This window comes from Mustela erminea, chromosome 13 (genome assembly GCF_009829155.1).
Source record: "Mustela erminea isolate mMusErm1 chromosome 13, mMusErm1.Pri, whole genome shotgun sequence".
In the NCBI taxonomy this organism is placed as follows: Eukaryota; Metazoa; Chordata; class Mammalia; order Carnivora; family Mustelidae; genus Mustela; species Mustela erminea.
In genome coordinates, this window is record NC_045626.1 from 48,830,175 (window position 1) to 48,843,096 (window position 12,922).

The following is a 12,922-nucleotide window of genomic DNA, read 5'->3' on the forward strand; positions in this document are numbered from 1 at the left end:
CTAGTTCATGGCATTAGTTAATATTATAGGTATGTTTAATGTACCCATAGTTCATTTGTTCCATTGCCTATCTGTAATCATGGTTTTCATCAACACTATTCCTAGAGAAAACCAATCACCAGGAAGTGAGGAAAAGACAAAATGACTCATGAACTCATTAATATGATTTTTAGGTTTATTACATTATAAATCATATCTTTTGCCCAACTTGAAGAGTATTTGGAACCCATGGATTTGCTTGAACCAAAGGCAAATTACTAAGTAAAGGGAATTAGGTCTTAACTGGAATGTTAGAGTATTTTGCAATTCTGTACCACTTACAAGGTATTTGGCAAGTGGAGTTGAAAAGCCTGGCTTTCAGAAAGATCCTTCCCCATCCCCAAATCTAAAGCTGAATCACTATGAAGTTGATGTTAAATAATTTATAATTTCTATTCATATTTAGCTCTATAGATTTTCTACTCTATTTCTCCTTTACTCTAATTAAGACAAGTTCTTGTAAGAGAATCTGACATAGACAAAATCAATACCTATGTCTTTTATACATCCGTAGCTGGAAATATTTCCCATGTTTCCACCTTACCTGACTCTTTGGAGTGGGGCAGAGAGCAGTGGGAAGTGAATTATTAGAGTTGGAATGTAGGAACTACATTCCCTCCATCCCAAAGTTCTCCCCAGAAAGTTCAAAGTAGCTGACCTGTAATGAACTCCAAGTAAAAATGGTTAGAAGCATCTATTCGGTATTCAAAATTGCTCATTCAAAGGGGAGAGCTGGTTGAACCATTATAGTATTCACCAGTCATGTTGGGAAGGCTGGGTATTTTGGAGAAGGGTCATATGATTTCACAGTTCCTAAAAATTCCCCATCTTCATGGCCAAATATGCAGCAAAAAGGATCTATCAGTTAATTACTGGAATCAATCTATTAGAATAGCATATTGCTTTTCTCCTAACAGCATGATAGTGTTAAAAAAAATTCTTAAATTTGGAACTGGAAATCAGATGGGAGATTTGTCTTTTTTACTTATGAGCTGTGAAACCAGCAGAAGGATATTTAACCTCTCTGATGTTTACTTTAGTCATCTAAAAATGGGCACAATATACCATGCGGCCACTGAAGATTATGAACATCAAATTATATCAAGTACACAGAATTATTCATTAGCCAGCAAAGTGCTTTTAAAAATGTAAGATATTATCAGTTATTATTATTGTGATTAAGGTATTAATACTCCAAAAATGAATATTTATTTATTTTTCAAGAATGAATATTTATTATCCTTACTTTCTGAGTGTTGATTTATAAAAAGGAATTTATAATAACTTTTACCAACATCTCACTTTATGCCAAATAGTATTCAAAGTGCTTTACTTGTGTTACTTTACTCTGAAGATTTTATTTATTAATTTGAGAGAGAGCAAGAGTAGGGTGGAGCAGAGGGAGAAGCAGACTCCTCCTTGAGAAGGGAGCCTGATGCAGGGCTTGATCCCAGAACCTGGGATCATAACCAGAGCTGAAGGCAGACACTTAACCGACTGAGCCCCAAATTTTGTTATTTTTATCCTTGCAACACACCTTTCAGATCTGATGGATGAGGAAACAGAAAGTTTATGTAACTTTTCCAAGGTTCCAAGGTGGGCAGGAATAATATTATAGCACAGAGGTTAAGTGATCTTTCTTCTTAGAATCCATTAGAGTAGCTTGCTGGCTCAGTCAGAACATGCCTCTTGATCTCCCGGTTGTAAGATGCTGACACTGACTCCGCACATCAAGAATGTCAGGGTTTAGGTTTCTTGGACTTTTCCTCACTGATAAAAGAGAGCTGCTACATTTCTAGTCCTCTCATCTGTGACTCAAGTAAGAAGGCCAAGAACAAGATGGGCGGGTAAATAAAGCTTTTATTGCTAAACATATTTCTATTTCCAACAAAATTGGGTTCCATTGGTAAGAGCAGAGAATGGATATTGGTTGGGTAATTAACAGTGTATGCTACAGAACACACCTAACCTGATGTCTCCAAAGTTCTGTATTCTCAATGTTCTGGCTCATAATTGACCTCAATCCAGCTTTAAATAAAGGAGGAACCCACATAGACAGATGTATGTATGCATGTATGTCACAAATATGCATCAGGAATTTGTGACCAAATTTATTTATTAGGACCATATCTATATCTATAATTCAATGTTTTGGGGTTTCAAGAGTGCCAATTAACCATCTCTGGGTTTTGAGTCAAATTGACTAAAACAGGTAGAGTTAGATTATATGTTTTATTGGTGGTGAACTGGATCAAAGAGCATAGTTTGGATTGGAAGATAAACTGGAATGCCTTTCTTCCCTCAAAGCACACTTTAGGACAGATTTATGGGAATAACTGAATGCACAGAGCACATTTACCCAATCTGTGGATCAAATACAAAACAGAAAGCCACACAGTGTGGAGAACCTCCATGCTGGCCTTTTACCAGAAGCCCCTGGGGAATGTCAGTACAACACAGGATTCCTTGGAAGTAAGGTACACAAAATGACCAAACCTCTTTGATCCTCAGCATTCTGTGGACTCTATCCTATTTCATGGTCTCAGGCAGGAATGTGGAAAGAGAAAGACACATTGCCCCGATATGAAAGATAATTTTTAGGTTACAATTTTCATGGATGTTCCCTGAGGGTTGTCACTTTATGAGAATATTTAGTAAAGATTAGGAATCTATTATAAAAAATATAATTAGGAAACTCAAGCACATTATTTCTTACTGAAATATAATCCACAATAAATCCAAAATAAATGATCCAGAAAGACTTTGGCCTAAATGAACATGCTTCTCATTGAAGTACAGTATGTTCCTAGCAGAATGTTTGCTTTTTCTAAGTTGGTTGCCAGCAAAACATCTACACACACGGAGACTGTCAATGTTACACACAGAAGTGTAAATATACATAGAAGATATACTCTGAAAGGGAAGATTGCAGTTTAGTGGGTGGGAGAAACTACATCAGAGGTGAGGGTGACAAGTGGTAAGAGGTAGATATGCAAGTGAGAGGAGATGATCAAGATAGAAGATGTAAAGAATTGATCTCTGTGATGGTTAATTTTATGTGTCAACTTGACTGGGTCACAGGGTGCCTAGATATTTGGTTGAACATTATTCTGGGTAAATCTGTGAAGATGTTTTTGGATGAGAGTAGCAACTGAGTAGGGGAGATTGCTCTGCCCAATCTGGGTGGACATCATTCAAGTCATCGAGGGCCTGATAGAAGGTAGAGGAAGCTAGAATTTGTTTTCTGATTGACTGGGCTGGACACAGGTCTTCTGCCTTCAGACTGGAACTCACACCATCGCTCTCCTAGTCCTCAAGACTTTGGACTTGGGCTCACATCAGTGGTTCTCAGCTCTTTGGACTCAGATTCTAACTACACCACTGACTTTCTTAGGTCTCCAGCTTACAGGGGGCTGATCATAGAACTTCTCAGGTTCCATAACTGTGTGAGCCAATTCATTATAATAAATGTCTTTTTATATGTAAATATCTCTTACTGGTTGTTTCTTTGAAGAGCCTTAATAAGGTTTCCAAAAAAAAAAAAAAAAAGTTTATTGGTTTCCTTTAATCTATGAGCACATTAAGATTCATTTTAGCCAAAATCCCTTAGATAATGTACCTTATTTCCAGCAAGAAGAAACAAAAACAATTATCAAATACTTTAATTGTGCACAGTTAAGGGGAAATACTCAATAAAAACAAAAGCCAGGCCCTAGCTCACATCTTAAAACCACAGAGTAGAGCCCAGATTCAGCTTATGCAGAGCTATAGATCAGTCTGACAAGCAGATGTGGAAGTGACTCTTGTTTAATTGGAAACACCCATATCTTCACTGAAATTGTGAAATCTCCTCCCTGACTTGGAAGGCTCTTATGGGGGGTGGTGTGTGTAGCTGCTGATTGATCATTAACTGTCCATGGATGCAGACAAAAAGAAAGCTGAAGCTCTAGGTTTGGAAACCCTCGTCAGTTGCCTTCCTGTAGTTTATTTTGGCTTCGAGAATGAAAATATTTCCTTATTGTAGAGAGAAAGGCTCGTTTTTTTCAAATGAATCAAATTTACCCAAGAGGTTCTCCAGAGTGGAAGGCTCAGGGACAGCTCTCTCCCTCAAATGGCCAGCTCTGTCACTATGAAGAGCCAGTGTGTATAGTAAATAGCCAGTAGACAATTATTAGGAGGTTATGGCAGTGATTTGGAATAAGAGCTGATAAGGAAGTTGTGTTTCTGAAAGCATATAGTTTGTTGAAACCCTATTTCAGTCAAGTTATTGGTTATCTTCTCACATCCTCTCCCAGGGACAGGCCTACCTAGTATGGTTGTTCCTTACTGGACTATTTCTAGAGTAGATGTAGGTAAAAAGATTATTGAAGTTTAATTTTCCTGAACCTTATTTTATGCAGGTGGCAAATGCTGTCCTACAGTGATTTTAATATGATTTTCATGTTTTAAAAATGTAGCACTGTGCTTGGAGAGAAAAATTGTCATTCAAAGCTGTCAGGTACATGGTTTAGTCTCTTTAATTTGGCACAATATGAAAACTGTTGTTATGGCGATACAAGATAAAAATATTATCCAAAGATAATAATTAAGTGTTGGTGATGCTGTGGAAATCAGAACCTTTTTTTTTTTTTTTAAAGATTTTATTTATTTGACGGAGAGAGAGACTACAAGCAGGCAGAGCAGCAGGCAGAGAGAAAGGGAGAAGCAGGCTCCCCATGGAGCAGGGAGCCTAATGTGGGACTCGATCCCAGGACTCTGGGATCATGACCTGAGCTGAAGGCAGATGCCCAACTGACTGAGCCACCCAGGTCCTCCAGAAATTGGAACCTTTATACATTTTATACATTGTTGATGGGAATGTCAAAGGTTACAGCCACTTTGGAAAACAGTCTAGCAGTTTCTCAGAATGCTAAACATAGTTACCATATGATCCAAGAGTTCCATTTCTAGGTGTATACACAAGAAAGTTGAAAACCTGCCCACAGAAACTTGTACATGAATGTTCATAGCAGTATTACTCACAATAGCCCCAAACAGAAATAACCAAAATGTCTGTCAACTGATGAATAAAGAGAATGTGGCATAGTCATACCATGGGATTGTTATTCAGCAGTAAATGAAGTACTGGGGTGGGGAAAAAAAAATGAAGTACTAACATGCTACAACTCGGATGAACTTCGAAAAATAATGCTAAGTCAAAAAAGTCGGTCCTAAAGGACCACATACGGTTTCCATTTATACAAACTGCCCAGGATAGGCAAATTTAGACAGACAAAATGTAGATTGGTGGTTGCTAAGGGTTAGAGGCAGATAAGGGGAGATTGGAGGTTGATAGCTAAAGTGATGGAATTTGTTTCAGGCAGTAATGAAATGTGATGGATGCACAATCCTGTAAGTATACTAAACGCCACCGAATCGCAAGCTTTAAATGGGTAAATTGTATTATATGTGAATTACATCTCAATAAAGCTGTTTATGAAAAGAAAACTCAAATGTCAGTAAAAATTCAGGCATATTCAAATAATTAAAAATGAAATTTCAGAAAAAATAAGGCTTAAAATCTAAAGGAAAAAATTATATTAAAATTACTCAGAATCAGGTCCTTAAGTATATTAACTTGAACTACAAAGTATTTTCTACCACTGGCACAAATGTAATTCTCAATAGCAAGTCAACTAATTTAGTTATCAATTGCAACAAGTTACCCCAGAAAGAACTACTTAGAGGTCCACATTCTATGGGTATTTACTGTCATGCATCCAAGGATCCCCAGGGCCAATTCTCAAAGGGCATTTCCCCACATCCCTCAGAAATATGCCTCCTAACACTGGACATAAAATAATCCTATCCAAACACAAATTCCAAATAATGCAAAAATTGTGCTGACATTCTGGATTTTAAGAGACAAGTCAGTATGGAACTTGGTACATTTCAGCTTAACTAAAGTGAAAGGTACGAGCTTTTGCTTCTCTGTTGTAAAGCAGGCAGCCAGGGGTAGCAGAGTGGGTAAAACTTGGCAGGTAGAGGCATTAAGAGGATGAGAGCATAGGTTGCCTCTGAACAAATGATCTTGAGGAATTTGGTCCAGGAAGTGAGGAAATGAGAGCCGGCCAGAAAGACCCGTTGAACACTTCAGAGCAGAGCATTTTAGTTGTTTCCATACCCACCCCTCAAGGTCCCCAGCCCTGTATGAACTAACCACACCAAACCTACCTCCAATTCTGCAGCTTCATCTTGTCGGGACCACACCAAGAGGCCAACTTCATTGAACCAGATATGAACAATGGCATGTTAATCTTCAAGCAGGAAGAGAAGAAAGAGATTTTCTTCTGGGGGAGGCAGGGAGATGGTCAGGTGTGCAATACTAGTGTGAAAGAGCCGAATGTCAAAATTTCAGAAATGTTATGAACTAGTTGACAGAATGTTAGTAGTTTGAAATTGCCATGGTAGAGAAATCAGCAAATGCTACAAATTGTTTAACATTTACCAGCACACCACAGGCCCACGGGGTGTGAGTCTCTGAACCTTTCCTAGCAAGCTTTAAGTTTTGCTGGTCAAACACATATGACAAATCCCTTTTGTGCCTACACTCACTGGTGTCATTTTCAGAGATAATGTAGCCGAAGTGATAGTACTTATATTAATACTTGTTTTCCTTTAGCCTATTTTCAAGTACAGCTTTGAAAATCGTATTTCCTTTAAAAAATGCATAGAAATAGGGGCACCTGGGTGGCATAGTCAGCTGATTATTTGCCTTCGGCTCAGGTCTTGATCCCAGGGTCCCAGGATTGAGCCCCACATTGGGCTCCTTGCTCCATGGGGAAATCTGCTTCTCTGTCTCTGCCCCCACTCTTTCTCAAGTAAATAAAAAAATTTTTAAAATGAACAGAAATAGTAAGCTGAACCATATGAAAGTGATGTTTTTGTAGGTCAAGACAATTAAGTATCAGCAATTTCAAGTGGTTCAACCTAAGAACACCTGTCACCCAGCTTAAGAAACAGCATTACCAAACAAACAAAAAACAAGAACCCAGAGGATTACCCAGGTAAAACTCATGTGTCTCCTTCTACCACACTCCCTTCCTTTTGTTTTTACATTTCTAAAACTTAACCACTTGTCAACATCCTTAAAGGTTTATATGCCTCTTTTTATATAGCAACATCTAGCTGTAAGCATTTTGCTACTTCAATTATTTGCTTAATACCATGCGACTCATCCATGGAGATACAAGCAGCTCTAGCTCATTCTCATTGATGTATCTTACTAGATAGCAATTTAACAACTGTTCCTATTGGACATTTAGTTAGCAATTTACTACTACAAAGAACACTACCACATTTCTTCAATATATCCCCTTGGGTAAATGGGCAGCAAATTTTAAAATTTTGCATTCCCTGATTCTAGAGATATTAGGCATCTTTTCCCACATTTTATTGGACTTTCCTCTTATGTGAATTGGATTATTTTTTTGAAGATTTTATTTATTTTACAGACAGAGATCACAAAGAGGAAAAGAGGCAGGCAGGCAGAGAAGAAAGCAGGCTCCCTGAGGAGCAGAGAGCCCAATTTGGGGCTCTATCCCAGGACCCTGGGATCATGATCTGAGCCAAAGGCAGAGGCTTAACCCACTGACCACCCAAGCGCTCCGAACTGGCTGTATTTTTAGTTACTTTTCTTTTTTTTTTTTTTTTAAGATTTTATTTATTTATTTGACAGACAGAGATCACAAGTAGGCAGAGAGGCAGGCAGAGAGAGAGAGAGAGAGAGGGAAGCAGGCTTCCTGCGGAGCAGGGAGCCCGATGCGGGGCTCGATCCCAGGACCCTGAGATCATGACCCGAGCCGAAGGCAGCAGCCCAAACCACTGAGCCACCCAGGCGCCCCTTAGTTACTTTTCTATTGGACTGTCTTCCTTACTAATTTAAGGGAATATTTTATAGATCTTAATCTCTTTATTGGTCATATGCTTTATAAGTATCTTTTCCCAGTGGACTGCAGAAGCACTTTCATGATGGCATTATAGTGTATTTCAATGGTTGGCAAACTATGGCCAGCAAGCCAAATCCAGCCCTCTGCCCATTCATTCCACCTATAGCATATAGCTGCTTTGAGCAGAGTTGTATAGTTGAGATAGACCATATGGCCCTCAAGGCCTAAAAATATTTACTATCTGGCCCTTTACAGATAAAGTTTGGTAACTCCTAGTCTATTCTTCAAGTAATTTACTTAACCATTCCTCTAGTTATGGACATACAGGACTTCCTTTTCAATTAAGAAATTAACATGATGAAAATCTTTATGACTAAACATCTGTCAACTTTTTTTTTCCTTGGGACTCTCAAATGGAATCCTGGATCAAAGTCAGAAAAAAGTCTTTTTAAGGCTTTTGAGATAGCTTGACAAACTACTTAGAAGTTTTCACTTTCCTTCCCATTAGCCTACTCCACAGACTACTTTCTTAGCAATGAGCACCATATTACAAAATGACTTGATCAAAGTGAAATGTGACTAAAATTGCCTCAGTATCAAGATAACTTCCTCTTATTTAATATTTTACAATGTTTGGTATCTCATAAGGCTAAGTTCTCCCACTCTTTTCTTTTCCCTAGAAAAGTGATGTATCTCCTATGGCCTCCTCATTCTTCATTTTAAAAAAAATTAATCATGATCCTTTTTCTTCCCCCCTCCTTTTTAAAAGATTTTATTTGACACAGAGAGAGAGACAGTAAAAGAGGGAACACAAACAGGGGGAATGGAAGACAGAGAAGCAGGCTTCCCAAGGAGCTGGGAGCCTGATGCCGGGCTCAATTCCAGGACCCTGGGATCATGACCTGAGCTGAAGTCAGATACTTAGCAGCTGAGATACCCAGGTGCCCCCTTTCTTCAGAATAAACATCAGAATCAATATACCAGGCAAGAACAAAGGGTTCTTGGACAGACTTACATCTGAATTCCAGCTGCTTAAAAACCATGGGACTTTAAAAATTGCACGTAAAAACTGTGGGACTTGGGGCACCTGGGTGGCTCAGTGGGTTAAAGCCTCTGCCTTCGGCTCAGGTCATGATCCCAGGGTCCTGGGATCGAGCCCCACATCGGGCTGTCTGCTCAGCAGGGAGCCTGCTTCCTCCTCTCTCTCTGCCTGCCTCTCTGCCTACTTGTGATCTCTGTCTGTTAAGTAAATAAATAAAATCTTAAGAAAAAAACCAAAAAAAAACTGTGGGACTTAACTTTCTGAAAACAGCAAACACTATCTGCTCACACAGTTCTGAGGGTTAAAAGAAATTACATGTAAAGGGCTTAGCACTCCAGTATTTGGCAAATGACAAGAGTAGTGCTGTCCACTTAAAAAATCCCTTTGTGGCAATTGCATTACAATTACAAAATAATCAGAAAAACCTGGCACAGAATTAGCATTTAACATACTATCAACAGAGAAATTATTTAAAAATTCGTTGGGTGCCTGGGTGGCTCAGTGAAGCGTCTTGCCTTCAGCTCAGGTCATGATCTCAGGTCCTAGGATTGAGCGCTGCATCAGGCTCCCTGCTCAATGGAAAGCCTGCTTCTCCCTCTCCCACTCCCCCTGCTTGTGTTCTCTTTCCCTCTCTCTGTCAAATAAATAAAAACTTTTTTAAAAGGCTAAAAAAATAAATAAAAACTCACCAGGGGGACACCTGGGTGGCTCAGTCAGTTGGTTAAGTGTCCAACTCTTAATTTCGGTTCCAATGGTCATCTCAAGGTTGTGGGGTCCAAGCCCCCCAATAGGCTCTGCACTGGGTATGTAACCTGCTTTAAGAGTCTCTCTCTGGGGGCACCTGGGTGGCTCAGAGGGTTAAAGCCTCTGCTTTCGGCTCAGGTCATGGTCCCAGGGTCCTGGGATCGAGCCCCGCATCGGGCTCTCTGCTCAGCGGGGAGCCTGCTTCCTTCTCTCTCTCTGCCTGCCTCTCTGCCTGCTTGTGATCTCTTTGTCAAACAAATAAATAAAATCTTAAAAAAAAAAAAAAATTCTAAAAAAAAAAAGTCTCTCTCTGTCTGTTCCTTCCCCTACTTGTGCATGTGTGCTTAAAAAAACAAAAACAAAAAACAAAAAACAAAAAAACAGGGTCAATCTGGCTGGCTCAGTCAGTAGAGCATGCGACTCTTGATCTCAGGGTTGTGAGTTTAGACCCTACATTGGGTATAGAGATTACTTAAAAAGAAAATCTTAAAAAAAAATCACCAGGATAATTGCATTAAACTTATTAGTTAGGGGAATTCACATCTTGATACTGGTTTCCCCACCCTGATACGTGCGTGGTACCAGTCTTGGTTTTGAGATTCAGGAATTTTTTTAAAAAGCCGTAACTGATTTTTGCCACTGTTCCACAAGTATTTAAATAGGAAAATTTCTAGAAAACATGGAAAATCTTTAAAGACAAAGTGGTTTTAGTAACTCATGAGTTCTACTTAAGTCTTACAAATCACAATGTAATTTCTGTGGTTCATTGACTCTACAACACCAAAGTACAGATGCACTTGTTATTCTACACACCAACAAAGAAACTTGATTTGATCCCAAACCTAAATTTACACCATTTAAGAAGCATTGCAAGATCAGAAATATTAAAATATACTTCAATACATGAAATACTTTGGTATGTAATCTCAACAGAATGTTAAATATGGTCAATTCTCATTATTCATGGATTCTGTATTTGGGAAGTCACTTACTTGCTAAAATTAACTTCTAAGTCCAAAATTAATACTTACAGTCCTTTCGTAGTCATGCATGAACATGCAAAGAGCAGCAAAACATTGTCACCTTACACACTCATATTTTTTCTCCTTCCTCGCCGCCGCGCCGGGCACCTCGCGGCGCGTGGCCCTCACACTCCCGCCCGAGATGAATGCTGCGGCAGACGTCGAGTTCAACATCCTCCTGGCCACCGACTCCTACAAGGTTACTCACTATAAACAGTACCCACCCAATACAAGCAAAGTTTATTCCTACTTTGAATGCCGTGAAAAGAAGACAGAAAACTCCAAAATAAAGAAGGTGAAATACGAGGAAACAGTATTTTATGGGTTGCAGTACATTCTTAATAAGTACTTAAAAGGTAAAGTAGTGACCAAAGAGAAGATCCAAGAAGCCAAAGAAGTGTATAGAGAGCATTTCCAGGATGATGTCTTTAATGAAAAGGGATGGAACTACATTCTTGAGAAATACGATGGGCACCTTCCAATAGAAATAAAAGCTGTTCAAAGCAACACTTTGCCTTGTTCCAATTCTTACTGTAAACAAAACGTCCTTTTCATGGTCTAGTCCCAATTTTTTGTATTTTGTGCTTTTGTTGTTTAAAATGGCCTCTAAGTGTAGTGCTGTCTTGTATTCCTAAGCACAAGAAGGCTGTGATATGGAGCACCTGGCTGGCTTGGTTGGTAGAGTATGCAACTCTAGATCTCAAGCCCCACATTGGGCATAAAGCTTACTGGGGAGGGGGGAAATAAAGAAGAATGTGATGTGCTTTTTGCAGGAAACGTGTTAAGTTTTGCTCAGACAGAAGTTACAGGGCTGTTGGTCATGAATTCAATGTAAAAAAAAATATATATATATATATATATACACATATATATATATAAAATTAGTGTCTAAATAAATACACACATAAAACAAGGTTATGTATTGACCCATTGATGAAAATGTTGTGACCACAGGCCCAGAGAAACCTAACCCTTTATTTTCCCTAGGAGCATGGTTCAGTATTCACAAATACAGGGTTCTCAGGGACTTTATACAACAGAACTACTATAATAAGAATCAACTCCACTTGACTTCTAGAGACCTTCGTGTTATTTTTGTAAAATCAATCACTATTATATACTAACTTTATCCAAAATATAAGAAATACATAAGCAAAACTTTAAACTTTTACTAAAAAACTTCAGAAAAAATGGAACAGTACCATGTTCTTACACAGAAAATAGTAAATAATCCAAAATTTATCTTCCTTTACAAAAGTGTACCTTATTCGTGGATTCATGAGAATTTTCACATTAAATAATGAAGACCAATATTAGACATTCTTTTCTGTTGTTTTAATTGAAATCTTTGGAAAATGTCTCCTATTCATTTAAGATAGTTTCTTCATCATGTTAAGGACGTATCTTTTGGTTTAGGTTTTCGGGAATAAATGCTGTATGTTAACTAAGTATTACTCTGACACCTGTTATAGCAGATCATGTTAGTTTTGACTGCTGCTTGTATTAATATTATTTCAAAATACTAAGCCATCTTGCATAACCCAACATAATTCCAACAGACTAAAACAGACTATCTACCTAAACTCACATTTCATCAAGAAAATTAAATTTCACATATAAAATTTAAAGTTTTGAAAGATTACCACGTATGTGCAAAATGCAGTAACATTAAGTTCCTATATACTTTTGGGGGGAAAGAAGACAGGGAAGCGCATCACAGCTTGGTGTGTATTCTATTCCCACTGCAGTGCTTCCCTTATAGTTAATGATGGCAATCAGTTCAAACAGCTTTCTTTTCATATAAAAATGAAATAATGACCTCTAGAATAAACACATTTCTCCCCAAGAGAAAGAAAGCATGCATGCAAGTGCATGCTCTGGGGAAGAGTGAGGGACAGAAGAGGGAGAATTTTTTTTTTAAGATTTTATTTATTCATTTGAGAGTGATAGAGTGTGAACAGTGCGGAGAAGCAGAAGGAGAAGCAGACTCCAAGCCAGGAGCCTGACATGGGGCTAGATCTCAGGACCCGGAGATCATGACCTGAGTCAAAGGCAGACACTTAACCATCTGAGCCACCGAGGGGCCCTGAGAGGGAGAATATTAAGCAGACTCCACGCCAGCAGAGCCCAACTTGGGGCTTCATCTC

At 38.6% G+C, this 12,922-nt stretch overlaps 1 protein-coding gene across 1 annotated transcript; it reads left to right on the forward strand.

The window, feature by feature from the left end:
• The first annotated feature begins 10,856 nt into the window (after nt 1–10,856).
• On the forward strand, nt 10,857–11,337 carry LOC116571491 (nicotinamide phosphoribosyltransferase-like). The gene has a single exon (XM_032309459.1). The coding sequence runs from the start codon at nt 10,918–10,920 to the stop codon at nt 11,335–11,337; it is 420 nt and encodes a 139-aa protein (XP_032165350.1). The 5' UTR covers nt 10,857–10,917.
• Nucleotides 11,338–12,922: the final 1,585 nt, after the last annotated feature.

Coding starts and splice junctions, on each gene's coding strand:
- LOC116571491 (XM_032309459.1), top strand. CDS start 10,918: ATGAATGCTGCGGCAGACGTCGAGTTCAACATCCTCCTGGCCACCGAC.